Source organism: Myotis brandtii, unplaced genomic scaffold (assembly GCF_000412655.1).
Source record: "Myotis brandtii unplaced genomic scaffold, ASM41265v1 scaffold265, whole genome shotgun sequence".
Classification (NCBI taxonomy): Eukaryota; Metazoa; Chordata; class Mammalia; order Chiroptera; family Vespertilionidae; genus Myotis; species Myotis brandtii.
In genome coordinates, this window is record NW_005360086.1 from 1,913,269 (window position 1) to 1,936,050 (window position 22,782).

At 35.3% G+C, this 22,782-nt stretch overlaps 2 protein-coding genes and 1 long non-coding RNA gene across 6 annotated transcripts in view; all 3 read right to left on the minus strand.

Moving 5' to 3' along the window:
* The window catches only part of SPAG9 (sperm associated antigen 9), a 61,222-nt gene extending 54,094 nt beyond the window's left edge, over positions 1-7,128 (minus strand). For 3 of the 4 annotated variants that reach the window (XM_014541188.1, XM_005868186.2, XM_014541187.1), the window contains exons 1-2: positions 6,724-7,127; positions 1,880-2,030 (exon numbers count right to left, since the gene is read on the minus strand). In XM_014541188.1, the coding sequence (XP_014396674.1) occupies positions 1,880-2,030; positions 6,724-6,884 (312 nt within the window). In that variant the 5' untranslated portion in view covers positions 6,885-7,127. Of the gene's footprint in view, positions 1-1,879; positions 2,031-6,723 lie in introns of all 4 variants that reach the window. The other variant, XM_014541186.1, reaches the window with a different exon arrangement.
* Positions 7,129-7,605: 477 nt separating this feature from the next.
* The window catches only part of LOC102264235 (C-Jun-amino-terminal kinase-interacting protein 4-like), a 61,112-nt gene continuing 45,935 nt past the window's right edge, over positions 7,606-22,782 (minus strand). The window contains exons 4-6 of the mRNA XM_014541189.1: positions 13,217-13,287; positions 9,290-9,375; positions 7,606-7,683 (exon numbers count right to left, since the gene is read on the minus strand). Of these exons, the coding sequence (XP_014396675.1) occupies positions 9,328-9,375; positions 13,217-13,287 (119 nt within the window). The 3' untranslated portion in view covers positions 7,606-7,683; positions 9,290-9,327. The remainder of the gene's footprint in view (positions 7,684-9,289; positions 9,376-13,216; positions 13,288-22,782) is intronic.
* On the minus strand, positions 17,074-19,114 carry LOC106726428. The gene is made up of 3 exons (XR_001362501.1): positions 19,013-19,114; positions 18,844-18,924; positions 17,074-17,286 (listed from the first exon to the last, which is right to left on the minus strand). It is a non-coding gene; the product is annotated as an uncharacterized LOC106726428 (long non-coding RNA).

Here is a 22,782-nt window from a genome sequence, read left to right on the forward strand (position 1 = left end):
TTTGTTGATTTTTAGAGAGAGAGGAAGGGAGAGAGATATATAAAAATCAATGATGAGAGAGAATCATTGACCAGCTGACTCCTGCAAGCCTCCTACTGGGAATCGATCCCACAACTCAGGCATGTGCCCTGACCAGGAATCGAACCAGTGACCTCTTGGTTCAGGGGTTGACATGCAATCACTGAGCCACACCGGCAACAAACTAGACTTCTGCCATTTTTTAATGCACCACTATATTCCTGGAAATACCTATCTGTTGAGGCTTTATCTCGTTTAGTGGCTCAGAGAAGAGTGAGACAGGACTTTAAAAACTCTTTGGGGAGTACTTGCCTTAGTATCTCTGGGAGGACACACACAAAACACATATGCTTAAGTCCATATTAATATTCTGTTAATCAGTTTATAACTTGCCAGTAAAGTTCTGTTACTGCCTGTCACTGGATTAAAACAAGAGAATTATAACAATCCTCTCTTAAGGTGCCATTTTGATAGTAATTAGAATATTGCTACCATGTGGCATACACTTTTTATGTACTAAAAGTATCCCTCCTACTTAATTTTGTTTTAGGAAAGGGACACAGCAAGTAGGCGATGGAGGGATGGGTGTTTTGGAAGATCTATTAATCCTACAGGCAGGCTAAAAAAGCCAGTATGACCGTAGGAGTAAGAATGAGTTTCCTGCTGGCATCACTGTGGACTGGTATCAAACAAGTGGACTGATACTGAGCAGCTGCATGATCAGATTCTAATAAAATGAGCAACAAGCAAAAGAGGGAAAAGGTGTGGTCAGTCAATGTTAAAAATATTTTTCAGGGGAAGAAAAAGCTATTAAATATTGATTGGCTGCTTAAGTGTTTTGAGCACATTTCAAAGGTCAATGATATGATTTGAAATGCCTCCACCTTCTAGAACTGAGAAACAGGCCATTTATATTATCCTACACGTCTTTCTAGCAACTAAAACAAATAATTCATTCAACAAACGTGTTCTGAGTGGTCACTATGGGCCCGGCACTTTTCTAAGTAGTAGGAATACAGCAGTAAATAAACTGCATGGATTTTATGTTCTTAGTGGAGAGAAACAAAGTCAATAACTAAATGACTTTGTATTAGAAGTACCCTAAAAGCCAACCTCAAGTACTTAAGAGTATGATTAATAATTTGGGGAAAAAAGAGAGCAGGAAAAGGAGGTAAGATGTAAATAACTCATTTGTGTTCGTTGTTATGACAGAGTAGATTTTATAATGTAACAATATTCTTTTATAACGAACATTCATAGGTATATAATTATTCCATGTTATAGATTACAGCTTTAATAGTTTTAAAAACCAATTATTAGTATATCTCCACTCCTAAAGTACATTATTTGTATATTATACTATATAATATATACTATACATATAATATATATAACTTATTGATGACAAGTTCTTGGTCAAGAATATAATCTAGGATAAATTAACACCAGGTCTTTTAAGTGAAACACAATGTACTTTTGGATATTTCTTTATGAAGGGTTTTGAGGAAGGAGCTGGTTTTTAAAAAAGTGAAACCCTACTGAATTGTAAACCAAAGATTTCAGGTGGCAATGATTTTCAATTCTAAAAAACAAAATTAAGTTCACTAGTCACTCCACCCTAAATTCATATGATGTAGCCTAAATCAAATAGAAATGTTGGTCATTAGTATCATTAACAACTTGAAAAAGAATAGTAAAAACTAAAACTCTTTGGGAAGAGCTCATTTCCAAAAGAAGAAAAGACATTAGTTTTACAACTAAAATGTATAAACTATTTCATTTTATTATGTTTTGGTTGTCCAGTACTTCAATTTTTGCTCATAAAATATAAACTGAAGTTTTCAGCAGAATAAAAGCTTACCTTCAGGCTGGTATGAGAACGTGGCTGACTTAATTCCTGAAATTTCCATTGCTCTGATCCAGGGGTCTCTCCACCTTTCTGAGTGTCAGGTGTAAGCAATCCGTCTCCCGCAGGTAGAGGGAAAAGCCCTAGTGAAATAGGGCGTTCTTTTCTATATGGAGAGGGGAGGAAAAATTAAGCATTCATTCATTTTTTAAAATTCTTTATTCATCATGACTATAAGCAATACTCCTGGGTGGTTATTATTTTAGAATCATTACTCTTAAATAATATTGTCTGCCTATCTGAACAAGCAGACTTACCAAGAAAAAATATAGGTCCACAGAAGTTTAAATTAGCCCGAAGAAATCAACTAAGAAAAGCAGTAAGAAATGATTTAGGAAATGTTACAAAGTACTGATGAGTTCCTTGCCCAGAAAGCAGCCTGGGGTCTGCTTTCACAGAGAGAATAAGTGCCAAGTTTTCACTCATGCTTAGGTTAGCCCTAGTGAAACTCATAACCTCTCCTTTGGAAGTGGTCCCAACCTCTGCCTCTAGACTTCCCAAGTCCTCACACTAACCCCAAGATGTTTACCCAACCTTCTTCAGGGTATTCCTTTTCAGCCTGCAGGAAAATCAACATATGATCTAAATCAGGGCTACTGATTAAACAGTAAAAAGAGCTCAACAGAGTTTTATCCCATAAAGCAAGAACAGAAGCCATGTATGCGTTTCTTTCAATCACAGTACATATGAAAAAAACCATTGTCAGTTTTTCCAAACAAGGAGGCCAAAAATTCTATGAGAGACTGTAGAGTTTCCATTGCTTTGTGGGAAATTTCAATTAACAAGAGTTACAATTTCAATAATAATAGAATTGCAACAAGAAACTTGTCCTTTGCTGATGCAGAGAAGATTCAAAATCAAAGGGATTTGAAAACAAGCCTACTGCAAGGTTATCCTAGGTCACTAACTCAAAAGTGTGGAAACTGGCAAGAAATGAGACACTAAAAGTTTGGAGCTCTACCCCTACTACTAAGACTGAATATAACTTAGAATAGAAACACTGAGGTTATAAATGAAAGTGGCAAAATATTTGGTTTTGCTAAATAAGTATTTTATTCTGTAAATTCATTTCTACACAACTTAAGCCACTTTTGAAATGTGCCCTCAATTAACACAAAGGGTTTCGCTAATGACAATCAGAAAAAGATTTATAAAACTGTCAGAAAACTTTAAGAAAGTTTAAGAAACTTTAAGGAAGATTAGGTGAAGCAAAGGGGTCCAGAGACTGCATTTTTAAAAAAATATATATTTTATTGATTTTTTACAGAGAGGGAGGGAGATAGATAGAGAGTTAGAAATATTGATCAGCTGCCTCCTGCACACCCCCTACTGGGGATGTGCCCGAAACCAAGGTACATGGCCCTGACGGGAATCGAACCTGGGACCCTTTAGTCCGCAGACCGACGCTCTATCCACTGAGCCAAACCGGTTAGGGTTAGAGACTGCATTTTATTAAGGTTGTATGCACAAGAAAATAAAATAGGACTTTATCAGTTAGAGTTAATTATTCATCACTTCTTCACACTCAGGCTTCTTTTCCTGTTTAATTTAGGAGGAAAATTTGAATGCAGGTAGTACACAATAAAGTACTAGATAATAATTAATGCCAAACCCAAGTTTGTGACAATGAGCCACCAAAATAACCAAATGACAAAAATTAAAGTAACTTGTCTACTATTCTATTTATACCAATTATTCCCAAATGCTGTTCAGCAACAAAGTTTTCATAATTTCATTGCAAAAACAGGCATTATTTATTTCCTTAACGGATAACACAGAACATACTTTACACATATTCATTTCCATATATCATAGAACCGGTTCTTTCTTGAGAATGACCCTTTTCTACATCTCTGCTTCTTTGATTTTAAAATGCTCTTTCTTTCATCAAACGATAATGACAGTAATTGGAAAGTGATTTTTTTTTAATGTCCATATTTGGCAAAACAAAAAGGTGTTGACTTGATGTATATCCCTCAAAATCAAGTTGAGGGATAATTTAAAGTTCTAACAGCTACTAGATGACTTCTTTTTTATCTTTTTAAAACATATCCTAATGACATAAACAAAAAGCTGACCGAGAATTTAATAGATGTAATTTAATAGAAAGCTCTCTAACCCAAAATGCAACGACAACCAGGAAGATATTACAGACATCATGTGAATCCATCAAACTGCTAACAGATATCAAAATACAGGCCAGTCATCAGAATGATCTTCTATATGAATGACAGCATATTCATTTTCCCACATCAAATACTACTGAAAAGTGTAAAACTACGGGGGAAGGAGTCTGCTGTGCATCCAAATGTTACTTTCCTACTCCTGTTAATTACAAGAATTATTCACACCTCTTTATCTTGATTTTAGTAATCATTCAGATACTCTTCTATAGGGAGGGAACTTCCTTCAGAGATCGGCAGCTATCTGTCACTATCTGTCAAGAGGGTCAATGGTGCTCTGGGTTACACTGTGCCAACTCTTGAAAAATAACCTGACTACATATATCTTCTCTCCTCCTTTTACTGATAAATTACATAAGAGTTAGGGGAGGGAGAAGGCATGTAATTAATTATGCAAGTCAGTTAGAGTCCTACTTTTGAGAAGAAACCCCAAAAGGTGAACATTAGCTCGGTACTATGCTGGTATGCATGTTTAGTGCTCTATGTATTGAATGCTTCAGTAAAACTCACAGAAGAAACTATAGAATGAAACACATGTGGGAAAGTATCAACGTGGCAGATTTAAACCTAAGATGTTTGATTGCCATTATTATCTAAAAACAAAGTTATCATCAACCCGTTACATTCTTTTTAAACTGACTCAGTTCAATATATCCATTTTTAGTTGTTTACTGAAATGTTACCTTACATGCATAAATCACTTCACAAATATTCTTCAGTTATATTAACATTTAAAATAAATAATCATTAATAAAATCTACTATATATATAAAGGACTGTAAAAAAAGATTACATTTGTTCAGTACAATGTGATAAGCACTGAAACGAATAATTTATTTACATTATTGATTAATCCTCACAAGGAAATAGAGATTATTTTCCCAGTTTTCAGATTAGGAAAAGTGATGCTCAAAGACTGTAGACACTAGTAATTGGCAGCAATAGGTTTCAAAGTCAGACCTGTTTGACTCCGAGGCCCATGTACTTTCCTTGGAACTACCTGCTTCTTGACAATTTAATCTTCATATTGAAGACTTTTGTGTCAAGGAACTTTTCAATTTAATCATGTTATTTGATCAGTAAAATAGCTGGAGCTAAAATAGTTCTGCTAATAAGGGGGAACATATACTAGTAAGTATAAATATTATTTACTTGTTTAATTATATATCTTGCAACTGATCAAGTATAAAATAATTATTTCACCTGATTTTTGAAACCACCCTAGTGGGGTAAAAACCTCCAAGGCGGAAACTCTGGAACAAAGAAACTAAGCAATTTGCCAAAGGTCTACCAGCTAACAACACGTGACAGAACATGTGTATCTAACTCCAAAGCCTCTTACCCTCCGCACAGCACAGCACTGACTTCTCAGACAGAATGGAAACCTAAGACAGCCTTTAAAATCAATCTCATTTTAATATTCTACATGTTCTTGAATTAAGGTATATTTAAGTTCCTAAAAGCCTAGGTACACACACACACACACACACACACACACACACACACACAAATCTTTTATATACTAAAATATACACAAGTAATGAGATTGCTCCTGATTTTTATAAAATCAGGAAAGGAAATAAATGACCAACCATAAAATTTAATTTCTGGGTCTTACGCTAATGTTGAACATGAATTGACCTGTGAATTAAAAAGAACACATAGAAGGAATTTACTACTTTAATTCTTCTTGATTTATCTAAATCCACAATTAGGAGTAAAGTATTTTAAACATTTAAATAATAAAAGCTATGCACTATGTACCTTCATTTAAAACCATAGGCAAAGTAGAAAGCTGAACAAGTCAGATAGTTTTAATTTGATGAGTTAGAAACAAAAGAAACCAAAACCTTACATCTCTAAAACGTAGAAGATGGTTCTTATAGGGTGCAAGCAGAGTGAGCAGCAGGAAAGCTACAGAGATTAATGACTACCCCCACAAGCAGGCATGAATATTTGTCACCCAAGTCTACAAAGAAAGGGCAACAACTGACTAAACAATAGTGAATAGGCTTTGTAAAGCTTTCACAACTTTGATGTGTAGATAATGGAGGAAAATGCATTTCTTGCCCTGAAAGGTTTATATCCTTTCACTTAAATACAATTTAGAAGGAAAATTAATTTAAATTGTCAGTTCTCATTAGCTGCTATCAAAATTTGTAAAAATAATGACTGAACCTCTATCAGTAAAAGGATAATTGAAATAAAATAAACACCTACGGCCTGTGTCTAATAGACTCCAAGTCCTAGCATGAAAGATACTTGCCCCTAAATGCTCAGATGCTAACCAGAGGTTGTATAAACTTGGGCTGGAACTCCACTTCTGCTCTCCCCTCGCTCTTTCAACACTCTGCTTAAAGCAAAACCTCATCGACCTTGCACTTGTAGGTTAAGTACAATATGAAAACCCTTTTCCTATGTCCAACGTTTCCAAACACAAAGCAGCATTCCTAAGTGATGGCCTACAAATGAATACAAGTCAAAATAGAAATCCTAGCTTCAGGCCATTTTCCATTGTTTCAATCTGCAACAGAAATGGTTGCAAAGCAGACCCATGAAGCTAAAAAAATTGAGAAAAACCAACTAAACAGGGGCTGTTAAGAGAGACTGGAGTACCTGAGTATCCTTGGTAGGTTCTGCGTCAGAGCTGGCACACCGGTAGAAATAGAAAAGTGCACAAGCAGCAAAACAGAGAGAGATACTAAGATCGCAGAATTAATGACCACCGCCCCGCCAACAAAGCCAAACACCAACAGCAGCATGCATCCAGGACTCATGGCGCTGTGCGGGCATGGTGAAACGCCCGAACCAGGAGGCCTACACGGGGGCCAGAGGAGTATCTTTGTAGTGAGGATCTGTCATTCAGCTGCTGCCACGAAAACAATGCCATCAGCAGCAGCTTTCCACTCCATCCTGCAGCAGCTCCGAAGCGATGACGTCACCCCGTTCTCCCCACCTCAAAACCAGAGAGCTGCTGCTCCTAGCATTTATGCAGCTATCCTGAGCGACAGGCAGCTTATTAACTACGTTCCTCTCCACCAAGAGTCCTGGCCTTAGCTCATTGGCTACAATGCTTGGAGATCTACATAATTTATTCACACTCCTACATCAACCAGAAGTCTCACTAGCTAACCCTTTCAAACGTGCCTCTCTCTAACAAAAAGGACTTTAAACCAGGAGGACTGGAAAATTTTCAGCGTTCCCACAAATCAGAAAAATTTAAGCCTACTGTAATATACATTATTAGAAAGCAATCAAAATATCTCGATAATGCTGCTTACATGGAATGGCTCACAATTTACATCTGAAATAATGAAAGCTGTTTCTGCTTTTCTATGCTATACTTTACTATAGCATTCCAACCACAGTGGAGAGCTTTTGAAACAGCCTAACTATTGTTCCAGGATTAAAGAACAGAGAGAAACAGACATAGACAGGTTATTTCGCTTTGTTCTCAAGGCAAACGTATAACACAGCTTACCTAATTCTACTATGAACTGCAGATTCTAGTTGTTCACTCCCTGAGAGCTGATGAAGTTTTGTCCTTTCTAAGTGTTCCATATAATTATGGATCATCTGTTTTGAAGAAAAAAATACACAAAAATTTAAAAATAATACCTGGAATAAAACAAAAAGAACACTTTTTTTTTTACACATTTCTTATTTATCAGATTATTCATAATTCCATATAAAAGAATATTGGGATGAAAAAATGGGGGGGTCATGAAGGAGGTGGAAGAGGGCAAATGGGGAGTAAATGGGAAGGAAAAGAGACGACTTTGGTGATGGGCGCACAATGCAGTATGCAGATGTCTGAGTTGTGCACTTGAAACCTGTATGGTGTGGTTAATCAATGTCACCTCAATAAAAATTTTTTGAATGGCAAAGGAATATGCAAATGCTACATTTAAGGACGCTGGTAGCCATAAAAGTAGCCAACATATTGCTTAGCACTGCAAAAAGCTATTTTTCACATTGTGATGCTATTAAATGATATAATTTTGACATAAATAGCAGAAATTAGGATATAGACACTGGGGAGGAGGTGATATGAGATAAGTGGTAAAATAAATAATAGAGGGCATCTGAGAAGTCCATTCAGCAAAATGGAAAACAACAAAGAAATTAACACTTGAGAAGAAACTGACAAGGAGAAAATCTGAGATGTCCTCAGAAGAGCTTTTAGCTGGGAAAGTTTTTTGTTTAACAAAACCATACCCTTATGTGGTGATTCTATTTTACAAAGGATTCAGAGTATGGATCACTCAATTTAATTAAGTAATTAAATTAAATGCCAATGTTTTTATTTCTTATTTCTACATATTTAGTTGAAAAAATGCTAATATATTTTCTCCTTTGATTGCTAATTTACTGGTATAATTACTTAATGTAATTATCTATAACAACAGCACATTAAAACAAATAAAAAAATCAGAGCACTGAAAAAAAAAATCAGAGCACTGTGAATTTGTGTCTTGGATACACAGGCTGAATATGGAAGTGAAAGCTTCAAGAATATCAAGTACATAAACTGCCAAGAAATGCTACAGTCCTATTTAATTCTTAATAATCTATAGTTCCATTTTTAAGAAACCTAAATCTAAAAATAACAAAAGGTATGTCAGCAATTTAAAGGGATGTAAATATTAAGAGTAGGACATAAAAAAAAAAAAAGGTTGATATCTTTCTTGGGAATATTGCCTGAATTCTTAAAACTGTAGCATGAAATATCTTTGGAAATTTCTAAACTTTAGTGGTATGAAGGTGGGTTTCAACCTTAATAATTTAAATATTATTGTAATCTAAAGAAAACTATTGACAGAAAAAAAATTTAACAAAAATTTGTTTTTTAATTTTAAAACCTGCTTTTGTTGTAAAATTTTTACTTGGTGTTCATGTACCATCATTATATATAAATCAATTTGAAAGTTATTAATATAAAATAAACAAAACAGTAAACTCTGGTGCATGAATTAAGATGAGTAATTCTATTGAATCAAACATAAAATAAGTAATTAATCAAGTTTTCCCCCACTAAGACTAACCCAAACAAGAAATCGGTCAGGCAAAGAAATATTAATATAAAATTGCATGAATATGGTATGTGGAAGTATTTTTTTTTAACTTTTAAATTTATATACTTATTTTAAATTTACAGATTTTCTCTTTACCACCACTTAACAGTTTTGCAAAAATACAGGTTTTGTCTTTGTCTTTGTGTCAGCAAGCCAGAAATAATGAGCTGTTTTCTTCTTGTATCTGGAAGAACTTTAAGGGAAAAAATTTAAGTGAGACTAATATAACAAAGTGATGTTGGGCCAAATAGATATCAATTTACATCTTCAAATGGTTTTTAAAAGCCTAAGTTGAATTCTTTTATACTGGATAGTAATCATATAAAATTGATTAATTCAAATGGAAGAATCTAAGTTTCATTAAGCAATTCAGATGAATTGCTAGCTATGGTCAACTATGTTCTAACTGCCATTAGCTGATTGGCTTTGGGGCCAGAATTCAGGTCCCTCTGACTCAGTCAACTGAGCAGGTAAGCATTATAGGACTCACGCTGTATCTTGCCTTTTAGTCTATTCTGTAGGCAGGCAATAAGCTCATTGTCCTTTCTTCCTCACACCCACAAAAACCCCAACCCTTAAGCATTTACTGACGTCTGAAATAAAATATGCACTAATTCTATAAATGCACAAAAGAGTAGAAAAAATAAATTATACAATAAAAAAATAAATTTTAACTATAGGGCTTCACAATGTAGCTCTGGTCTTTAAAAATCATGATTGGGAGGGCAGGATCAGTGGTGCTAGATAGAAGAGAGAGGTAACAGGAAAATGGGATATGCTTAGGCAAGCTACTACTGGGTCCACCAGCCCCATCCCTCCTGATCTCAGGTATGCTCATTTATTCACACAGAGTCAGGTGTCAATTCCAAAACCCAAAGCTAGAGTCATGAAGAAGGATTCCAAGCACACTGTCTGGAAAATCCCAATCCCCTCCCACCTGGAAAAATCTTCACAGCTTTGACTAAAATGGAAAAGCAAGGCAATAGTGAGGTTTTGGAAACAGTGGCATGGATGTCTTTCGTCATATGACCTTGAATCTTTCCATATGCAGCCCAAGAATCATATATCTATATCTGCAGAGTTTCTCTTCTTAAAGTTGTTGAGAGAGCATAAAGCAAAGAGGCACAGAAAAACTTCTAGTGCATTTAACATCCATGTATTCCACAACCTAAAAGCGTTATTGAAAATTCAGGCAATGGAATCAGACAACCTAGGTTCAAATCCAGTCACATCCTAGCATGGGGTTTGGGACAAATCGTATTCTCTTTCTAAACTTCAATGTGTAAAATGGTTTGGTCAGAGGATAAAATGAGAATGCATTTAAACACTCCCTGATGTAAGACCAGGGTTCAAGTTTTCGGTGAGTAATATTAGGAGTATGTACATATGTGGCCAAGTGCCTCACAATTACTTGATGTTTATATTTCCTACACTGCCCTCTTCTTTTTTTTTTTTTTAACATATTTTATTGATTTTTTACAGAGAGGAAGAGAGAGGGATAGAGAGTTAGAAACATCGATCAGCTGCCTCCTGCACACCTCCCACTGGGAATGTGCCCGCAACCAAGGTACATGCCCTTGACCGGAATCGAACCCGGGACCTTTCAATCCGCAGGCCGACGCTCCATCCACTGAGCCAAACCGGTTAGGGCAGCCCTCTTCTTTAAGCATGTGTTCTTTTAAACAAATTCAGTAATGTGTACAAAATCTTGGATTTGACTAGAGAACAAGTTATTCACTCACCAAAGAAGCCATAGATTCCCCCCTAAGCAGTAAAAAGTGATATTTAAACATTTTTGTGCCTATTTTAAAAGCTTACCTGAGTTGGTAGTAATCATGAAAAAATGAAGGTTGAGTCCTTTCTCTGAAGGTTTCCAGAATTTACCTTTAAAGGACACCTGGTTCATTAATATTGGATAGCTATTTATAATTGCTAATTAAATGATATTTCTCCTACAGAAAAATGGGGACTAGAGTGGAACACCCCACATTTCAAAGCAGCTACCTCTGTGTTACATAAACCTTCCTAGAGGCAGAGCAAAATAAAGAGAGCCTACTAGTATCAGGGCAGAGGACAGAAGCTGCTTGTGCCAGAGGGAGGGGCCGGATGAAAAGAGCTGCCTTGCTTCATGTGAAATTTACTGCCCAGGCCCAGCTCTCTGAATTGGTATTTAAGATTTCTCCTGAGATCTTTTTTTCTTCCTGGACTGTCCTTCTCTGAAGGAACAGGATAGAAAAATTATTACAGCTTTTTACTTCAAGGTGTCAGGTTTTTCTGTAGCAACATCACTTTTATTAAATAAATATGTGAGAAAAAATATGAAATTTCACTTTACAGTGATTTTTCAAGAATGCATGTATTTTAAGCATGCTTCAATTTAACACATCCTAATTTAGTAATCATCCATTATTACAAAGGTTAGAACTTCAATGAAAAAAACCAAAAGGATTATTCATCACTATCAGTTATTTCTGGTACATAAACATATTCCTGCTTATAATTATGGCATTGATAAGCACTACATACAGGGCATTGTTCAGTCACTGAAATGAATGATGTAAATAGAACCAAGAGCCCTAGCCAGTTTGGCTCAGTGAACACTCTAGAGTGTCAGCCCACGGACTGAAGGGTCCCAGGCTCAATTCAGGTCAGGGGCATATACCTCATTTGTAGGCTCCATCTAGGCTCTGGTTGGGGCATGTGGGAGGCAACCAATCCATGTGTCTCTCTCTCTGTCTCTCCCCCCCTTCCACTCTCTCTAAAAATCAATGAAAAAATATCCTCAGGTGAGGTTTAACAAAATAAAATTTAAAAAGAACCAACAATAGGCCTTTACCAATCAACTGTTTTTTAACAGTCTTGATATCCATCAAGTGCCATCTCATTAAAATGTGGACATTTTTCTCATACCGAAAAGGCTGCTGGGAAGCTGTTCCTGTCTTCCCAGAGCACTATGGTTCCAGCCTCCTGTGGCCAGTCTTTTCCCTCTGCCACTGAATTCCAATTCTGTGACACTCATGCTTCGTGTGTGGCTATATAAGCTAAGATAGTAATAATCAAACCTTATGTGCCAGGAAGAAATTCAAACCTCTCTCCAAGAAAGCATTAAGCACATTATTCCAAAGTAAATGAAAGTGGGTGCAGTGGGTTTTATCTTCCTAAAGCGACAATCTATAGGTCTCTACCAGAGGTAGGATAAGAGATTACACAAACTGGTGAAAGAAAATGGAAGCAGAAGACTGGAACCATCCCGATCATGGGAGAGGTTGGACTAGAAAGGGAAAAAGAGAAATTCTCATTTTTTCCTTAAACAAATATGAAAATTCTGTATGTTTAGATATGTGACCCTCAGACTGATCATGATACACCAGAAATGATTTTCATATTAAGGAGGTACAAACAAAAGCAACAAATAAAAGGCTGACAATCATAAAAAGAAGGTTAAAAAAACCCCTCAAGTACATTTCCTAATTTGCTTTGGAGAGATTATGTGCTGGGGTTGTTACTTTAAAATACTAAAAATTATTAAAACTGTAACTTATAAGTGCTATATTTCATCCAGAAAACCTGTTTTAGAGTCATTTCCATTTAATACATTATAATTTGTGTTTATGTTATTTGTTATAAGCTTAATGCAAATAAGTCCTTTATACTGGATAATAACTATAGAGACTCCTACACATAATTTACCAATCCATCATTTCTCAACTGTTAACAGAATAAATTAAATCAATTCTCTCATACTAGCAGTGTGTATACTTTTTAATATGCACACAGAAGCTTTTACTTGGTTAGCCAAAAAAACAACTATTAGAGGCACACTAATTCATCAAATGAAAAGGTAATTTCAAATAAAAAATATATTAAAAGTCAACATTTGGTAATTAGGCAAATGTTATATGAAATTTAATGTGTTCTTAAAATAAATCTCTAAGAAATATACTAACTGATTTTCAAAGAAAAATTAAGACATAATTTCTAAGGTTATGTTTTTAATCTCAATATTAGCATATAAGAACAACCCAGAAACCCACCTCAGTGTGTCTTTGATGTAATGCATTATATTCCTTCTTCAGTTCTGCTTCTCTTTCTTCAAGTCTGCTAACTGAAATTAAGATACATACACTTAATCAAAACAAAATAGAAGAAATTTGCTTGAAAATTCCATCTTAAAATCTTGGAATGGGTTATCTATAATCCTTAGCAACTTTAGGGCTCAGTGTTCCATATGAAATTCTTCACAAAGCTAGTAACCTCATTTTATCATCCCTAACAAACAGAACTTTCAGAGGGGGGATAAATTGGGTTTTAAAAAATTAAACACCAGATTGCTTTTCCTAATATCCATGTTTATCAAGTCATCACCCTAAATAGGTTTTTAATATGATATAAAATTAAGTCTTTCAACAACACTTTACAAATCATCTCAAAGAAGTTTTAACCCAGGATCAGGGCCCAAATCATTGATTTCTAACATTATTCAAGCTCTTTTTCCCTACTGAGCCATATGTGAAAAGTCATTGTTTGTAAGTACTTTTTCTCCTTCAGGTCTTAATTTCAGGGACTTATCTTCTTTTACTTAGCTCCCTCTGCTGATGGAGTTTGTGAGTGGCACTGATTTGGAGTAGTACTCACAGAGTATAACTTTATGATATACATATACATACACATACATACATACATACATATATATGTATGTATATATTTACATTTTTTACTAGAAAAAAAGTCTTTGAAAAAAGTTTTAGAATGTTGGGACAGGATTTCACAGGAACGGGTGGTAACAGAGAGGGCTGATTCTGATAGGAGGTGGAGCTCAAGCAGGACCACAAAGAAACTACAGCACTAAAGACAGATGGTGATGAGAGTACTGGGCACTGTTACCACAGAGACGGGAACACGAATCATGCTGGTGGTAAGACAGAGGGGAGACTGGCCAGCCTGGTGGAGCCCACACTGACTAAGAAGCAGTGGGAGATAGTCTGCTGGGAGAAACAAAACTGGTGCTAGCAGAGCTTGTAAAGGTAGATACTCAGTCCTAGCTGGTTTGGCTCAGTAGATACAACGTTGGCCTGGGGACTGAAGGGTCCCGGGTTTGATTCCAGTCAAGGGCACATGTCTGGGTTGTGGGCTAGATCCTCAGTAGGGGGCGTGCAGGAGGCAGCCGATCAATGATTCTCTCTCATCATTGATGTTTCTAACTCTCTCTCTCTCTTCCCCTTCCTCTCTGAAAGCAATAAAAATGTATTTTTTTAAAAGGTAGATACTCATTTAAGTCTGTTTGAAGGCCTGATATTAATTGGACATGCTCTCTTCGTGTAAGGGTCGGCCACCTACAAACAGGCAAGGCTGTAAGCAACAGCCTGTGACTACATCAGAAGGCTGTAGCATTAACTACTGTGAACTATCACAGCACACATACAAATGTTTTCATATACCTAATGTTAACACATCAGAGACCAAACAACACATAGCGTGTGCTGTCGCTAAACTCGTGTTGGTTTGTATGGCTTTACTTGCCACCTTTGTTTGAATATTTTGAAGATATGTCACTAATTTGGAAAACTGTAGCTCTGACTTTTGTTTCTAATGAAGCCTCTATGTTGGCTCATTAAATTTACACCTGCGAATAAACACACACTTTAGTTCCCATGGTGCACACTTTATTGTGCCAGGCAAGGGTTGAGAACATGTGCTACTCATCCTGCGGCTGCAAGCAATAAAAAGCAAACTTGTAATGCAGATGTGCTGTGATAGCACAATATGTACTAAAACCATTATTTTTAGTACAACTTCTCCGCTTTTTATTTAAAAACAGGAAATCCAACAAATTGAGATATTCAGTAACAATTTCAAAATAAATATTTTCTACTACTTGTCAATTAAATTTATCTGAAAGCTTAATCCTAAAACTACTGGGTAAACCTTATCTATTTTTAATTGAGCATATTTAAGATTTTCTTGGTATTATGCAGCAACAACAAAAACAACAAACCGCCGAAACCGGTTTGGCTCAGTGGATAGAGCGTCGGCCTGCGGACTGAAGGGTCCCAGGTTCGATTCCGGTCAAGGGCATGTACCTGGGTTGCGGGCACATCCCCAGTAGGAGATGTGCAGGAGGCAGCTGATCGATGTTTCTCTCTCATCGATGTTTCTAACTCTCTATCTCTCTTGCTTCCTCTCTGTAAAAAATCAATAAAATATATATTTAAAAAAAAACAACAAAAAACAACAACAACAAACAAAAGAACCCTGGAGGCTGAGGCTAAAATAAAACCACAACTATCACCTAAAACCCTCAATTTCAAATTTGTGTCCTACAGTAAACCTTCATTGTTCTTGTCAGTTAACTTCATATCAATTCATAAAATAAATTTATGTCATCACTAACAGCTAACATTATTAGTACTCATTATATTATGTGCCATGCACTGTCCTATGTATTTTATATTAACTAACTTATTTGAGCCTGACATTAATCTTATGATGAAAGTATTATTACATTCATTTTAGAAATGAGGTAACTGAAGCAAACACGAGTTAAGTAACTTGCCTAAAGTCACACAGCTAATAAGTGGCAAAACTAGGATTCCTAATGGAGGAGTCTGGGTCCAGACTCTGTTTTTATTTACCAGGTGATAATACTGACTCTCAAGAAATACTCTTTTTAATCTGTTTTATATACTGGAGTATAACTTAAATTTTTACGTGTGAAACAAACAAACAAACAGGTGTATAGACTACTTATGGAAAGAACCTAGTCACAGTTACTTCAACTCAAAGGTATCAAAATGCCAAATAAAATATGTACCCAACTTTATTCATCATGGAAATGCATTTTAAAACCAAATGCAACACCATTACATACCCGTCTGAATAGCTTAAATGAAAAACACAATACATCAGATAAGGATGTGGGGCAACTGGAACGCGAATATACTGCTGGTGGGAGCATAAACTGGTACACCCAATTTGAAAACTGGCAAGATTTCATAAACTTAAACGTGTGCAAACCCTCTGACAAGTTCATTGCTAAGAAGTGCACACATGTGTCCACCAAAGGACATTTAAAACAATGCTCAAAGTAGTACTATTTGTAATAATCCAAACCTGGAAACAACCCATCAACAGCAGAATGGATAAATACTCATGTACTAAACTACTACACAACAGAGATGAACAAATTATTGCTATACACAACATCATGGACTAATCTCACAAACAGGATATTAAGGGAAAGAAACAAGCAAAAAAAAAGCAAATCTAAAACTAATGTGTTAGAAGTCAGGATATTGGTTAGTTTTGGGGAGGAGTCAGTGACCTGAATTTACTGTGTGCACAATCCCACTCCACCCCAGTCCAAACACAATGTGTTCCCATTCACATAGGCACTTTCCTTGGCTTGAATACTCATTACTCTTTATGTCCTCTGGCAACTGCTATAAGTTCAATATATAGCACAGGATTTAATCAGACTACTTAGAACTATTACAAACAAGGTGTACTTATTCATCATTAAAATGTACAGGGAGATGAGCAAAAATGTTACTAGATTAGAGATTTAAAATAAGGAAAAAAAGATAGGCATTCTGGGAGGATAAATTGATACCCTTATGAAGGTCATGTTGGTGATATCTGTTAAAATAAACAATGTATATATCCTTTGACGCAATACTACCATTCTTATTTATCCTACAGAAACACACCAATGCCCAAAGACATGAAAATGGATGTTCTTATATAATAACTCCCAAATTGGAACTAGCCCCAAATTTGTCAATAGTTGGTTGGTGAAGTGAAATATGATAGTCATACAATGGACCACAATGCAGTGACTTTGCTACATCCAAGTTATATTACCTCAGGTATAGTAACCTCTCTGGGACTCAGTTCACTTATTTATAACTGACGAATAATGGCAGCATATCAGAGATGATATTAGGATTAAGTGAGTTATTACTTGTAAAGAGTATAAAATAGTACCTGAACACACGTTTTTCAAATACAACCACAAAAGGTAATGTTAAAAGGAATGCATTATATCTGTATACTGACAAGGGATGGTGCCTGGAACTGAACGGAAGGGTGCTAAATATTGCTGTATCTGAAAATAGAAAATACAAAAGCACTTACAATGTGATGCTGCTAACACGTCAACAAAGCCGAAACTGAACTGATTGTCTCTCCCAAACCTGTTCTTTCCCACAATCTTCTTACTCAGGCAAAAATCTTCAGCTATCCTTTAGCTCTTCTCTTTCCCTCACATAACATATCCAGTCTATCAGCAAACTGTCTGTTTTACCTTCAAAATAAACCTAAAATCTGATCACTTTTTACCACCCCCATCACATCCATCTCTTGTCTGAATTATTACAATTACCTCCTGACCAGTGTCTCTGCTCTAGCCTTTGTTCCTTTATATCCTCAGAATAGTAACCTGAGTAAAGTCAGATAGTGATTGCACAAAACCCTGTCACATTAAAAGAAATCCTTACAATGATATATATATAGATAGATAGATAGATAGATAGATCGATCGATCTATAGGCACCACTCCTGGGCCTGGCCCAGTAAAACCATCCACATAGAATCCTCCATTTCCTTTCCCCTTTCCTCCAACTTTTGCAGATGTAAGTTGAAAAAAACCTGTGTCTCCAAAGAAGCCACTCATCTATGGGAAACATCCATTCTAAATGTCACATGAACAAAAAATAACATAACATTTGAGTCATTATATATGTTTTTTGTAGTTTAGTTTGTGTCTGTTATTCTAGATGATTTTCTGACTATTATTTTTCTCTGCAACCTAACCCCTCCAGCAAGTACCTTGTCAAAAAACTGTCTATGATGTAACATATTTCATGTTTTCTTTATCTGTACTGTGGTTCTAAACACTAGTATTTAATCCTTTAAACTATGAGTTAACCACCAAGATCATTGTGGTCTTGTAAGTATTTCTGACAATACTTACATAACTCAGCACAACAACATAGTCAAAGGACTTCATTTTCTCAAGGCCTAGCTCACATGAGATGTTATAGTGTTTAACGCTATGAGAAATACCTTCAAAGTCCTGAATGCCACTAAGTAAATGGAAAAGCAAAGGAAAGAAGAAAGGAGGAAAAAGAGGGAAAGACATCCCATCTGAGCAAGAATGGTGCACATCCCTAAAAACCTCAAGCACTATAAAATTCACCTCTGCCTACACTGTTGCATTACATCTGAAGTGCAGTAGGAGACAGTTTCTTGTTTAATAGTTCCCATGTGAACCCAAACCTCAAAATCATCTCAGGACAAATCCAAAAAAACCTTTATCATTTTACTCATCAAAATAGCCACAACATGAGATTACTAGAAATAAACAAAATTCTCTTCATCCTTTCTATCCCAAAACAACAGATAACTAATCGGCCATATTTTTAAACTGCAAATATTCTGTGGAGAAAATTTTTTAAAAATCAAGGAATCTTAAAAAGGGGGGAGGGACTAAGAAAAAATAAGAATCAAAAGACTAATAAAAATGTCCCCCTAAAATAGCTAATGGAGATACTTCAGCCTCATTTTAAATGCTCTTTCTCTCTATCCCTCTTTCCAAAGAGCAAGAGGATATGATTAAGGCAGGAAGAGCTGCCTGCTCTACCTGCTCAAAATCAGAGCTTACCTCCTTAGAATGATGGCCTTTGCCAAGTTTGGAACACCTTCCATCTCTGATGTCTTCTGCCCCATCAGACTGCTGATAGGCCTACGGGGGGAAGAAAGAGAAACAGACCTGCTAGATTGCCATATCCAACTCATGATTTGCCTTCTCAAAAGGCATCTTCATTTCTTACTAGTCATGGAAGGCAGATAATCCAGCTGTTACTTGGCCTCAGGAGACTGACATTGGTCTTTCAGAAGCTTTTCCTTGAAGAATTTAGCATCAAAAGTCTCAACAGGTAAGCAAGAATCAAGTGCTGACTTACAAGCAAACAGATCTCAGACAACCACAAAAAAACAGTAATAAAACCCTCTCCTCTGCCAACTAAGTCCTTCACAGTATCTCTAAACTTCAAGAGATTTTCCCACGGATATTATGTTATTAACCAATGGCACAATGTGAAATGCTATAGTATCCTCATGAATCAAAAGAGAGTAGGATAACTTCAAAGAATCCCAGTGGTAGGGGTTTCTAGCAATCTGATCTGGTCACGGTCTTGAAGATGCTACCTTGCCATACATGACAAAAAGGTGACTTCTCTCCTAATCTCTGTGTAAGACGAATCCCTCAACACAGATTCCTCTGTATCACTTCCATGGTCAAAAAATACTTCCTTATGATCAACCAAAACCAACCATTTTCTCTAACTTAATCTGCCAAGATTACAGAAAAACAACTTGGTATCTTCCTTATCTATTCCTTTACATGTTTGAAGGGTTAGTCAAATCATATTTATTCTGTTCTCTAAGTTAAATCAGCATAAGTTCTTTAACCCTTACTTAGAAAATCACTTTCTATGAAATCTTTAGTTCTAGATATTATAAATTACAACCTTAAGGTTCTTAATAAATAGCACAAGACTACAGAAAAGAATCTAAATACAGACTATAAAACATAAAGCACATCTGAAGGCCACATGGAATATTACCTAATGAAATAGTAATAAAATGTTAGGGTTTGTATAAATTATCTTGTGCTTAATTTTCTGCTTTCCCTCTCATATATAGGCTCTAAAAAAAAAAGAAACAACACTTAAATTAAGTGTTTTAAATATAAAAATATTCTTTATATATTGCAAAGAACTAGATTTAAGTTAAATGGACTAAAAAAGGAAGTTTCTATATAATGAATTTTATTTTTTTTAAATCAGAAGATATAAATCTAAAACTCCTAAAGCTGCCTTAAAGCTGCCTTTCAATGAGAATAGAATCAGTTATCTACTTTGATCATCCAAAAATAATATAGATTGCCTATTAGCAATATAAAATTTAAAACTCTCAAATTCTGAGAATATTAACATGAATTGTCAACTGCAAAGCATAGTAAAGAGGCTGATAAGGCATTTTACTGGTCTGGAGGTTTTGGTGGTTTTTTTGGTTTTTTTAAAGTGATTTGAAAATTAGTGACAGAAATATTTAGGCCCTCTCAACTATTAACTTTGATATAAAATATACCTAAAAATGGATTTTCTTCTGTGTTGTGAAAGGTCTCAGTGTACCAGTCACATCATTAACAGACAGAACTTGCTTGTAAATAATTCCCAAATGTGCAGTCTATTTTAAGCCATTTATTCCTTTAAAATAAAAAAACGTTGATTATATGACTTCCCCATACTGTCCATCTAGTAGTGTATAAGTTCTTATAACCAAGAAATAGTAAGTGTCTCCCTTACAATAATAAGTTTCAAGGTAAAGGCTTGACGTTATCTTATTAGACTAAGATCTAACACCAAATTTAAAAAGCAAATGGATGTTGCATGGGAAACGTAAAGGGTAGAAAGATCAGAATACAAGGCTCTATCCCAAATGTCTTTAGCTGTCAAAAACATTTTTCCATTTAATTTTTTTAAATGGGATTTTTCATTCAAAGGAAGGACAGAATCAGAGAAGAATCTATAAATAGCTTAAAATCACTGCCATCTAAATGTTGTCATCTTCTCCCACAATTCAAGGGAAAAGACATCTAATAGAAACTCAAGAAGCTTGAGGGAAAAATATTTTTCCCAAAGGAATCAATAATAAGTGGTTTTATATCAGCTCTGAGTGCTAATGTTATAAATAATGATTCAAATTCATGTTACAATAAAGAAATAAAATATGCTACCAAATTTTACTTCTCCAATTCTGTTCACGTTAAAAATGACCATACACTATTATATACTAAGAACCACTAAACTATTCCGTAATTCCTTGACCTACTTCCTTAAATATATTCTAAGAAAATTAGTGAGAGAGGGAAATCTATAGGTGTGAAAAATATGATTCACTACACTGGAAAAATGTCCAACCACCAACAGAAGTTTTTTGTATGTTTTTAATTTACTAATATTTATTTTTACTCTGACTCATTCCTTCAATCCACAAAGACTTTGAGATAGCTTTCAAGAACATATAACAATTCATCATACATATATAAAATGTGGATCAAGGAAAAAACAATTAAATACACTAATTGGGTAAGATCCAAACCAGACATTATGGTTGCACTTCTAAGTTTGTTCTGAGTTTATGAGTAGCCAAGAACAAAACAAAACAAAGTGGCCATTAAATAATTCTCATTAGAGGAAAGAAGAAAACATAGTCTCTCAGGGAAAACAGAATTGTTAATAGATGGCACAGCTTCTGAATGATAGGTATAAACAGACATTTAAAAAAATTAATTATTGACTACATAGTCATTATACTGTAATAACTATAAATGGTGTCAGATGGGTACTAGACTTATTGGTGCAATCACTTCTTAAGTTATATAAATGTCTACTATGTTAAACACCTATAACTAATATAATATTGTATGTCAACTGTAATTGAAAAGTAAATTTAAAAAATAATAGTAATAAAGATTATACAACAAAGAAAATACGATAATGTTAAGGAAAAGATACAAAATTATATGTACATTCACTCCAACTGCAGTGATATAAAAGCATGGTACATTTGGAAAAAAGACTAGAAGGTCATAAACATTCCCCCCCCTCCCCGCCAAAAAAACACACAAAAACTATAATTATTTGACTGCAATGATCATATCATATTCTTCTATACCACAACCATACCTAGGCTGAATATCAGGCATACAGCAGTAGTTTAATATTTTTTAATGTATCAAAATGTCTATATTTACTTGATTCATTTAAGAAATTTGGCTTATAAGACAGAAATACTCAATATACAACAGAACTAATGAACATAAAGTAGTTTCTGATGAAGAACTCATTACTGTCACACTGTGAATGGCAAGGCTGAATGTAGACTCCTTACAGAGTTGAAAAGTACCAACAGGTCTTTCTCAATCCACACTTCCTTATTCTATTCCATATATAGTTCAGATTTTTCCTCAAGGCTAACAAGATATTAACTACCAAAAAATGTTATTGATACTCTCAGATAAGAAATAATACACAGCATTTTTTGGAAAAAACAAAAATATTTCTTACGTAGTTCAAATTTTGAAAAGACAGCAACCAGAAATCTCCGAAATCAAATGTGACCACAAAAACTTTATGGACTCAACTTCTCAACACTGTGAAATCATGACAACCCGATATGACAGATTCCATATTATCACAGGCTATAAAGTGTATCCTTTAATTCAGTTCCTATTTTTTGACATTTTCTTGCTTCTCAAATAGCAAGTAACTACAACCAAATTTCCCCTTTTACCATAGGAAGTGGTCTTCAGAGCAGAACTTGGACTTTTATTGTGGCTATTTTTTAAAAGGGATATGTACCCTAACACACATAAGCCAGAATTGACAGTCTTTTAAAATTCAAGACTCTAACATGTTATATAAATACTAGAGGCCCAGTGCATGGATTCGTGCACCAGTGGGGTCTCTCGGCCTGGCCTGCGGGGATCAGCCGAAACCGGCTCTCTGACATCCCCCGAGGGGTCCCGGATTGC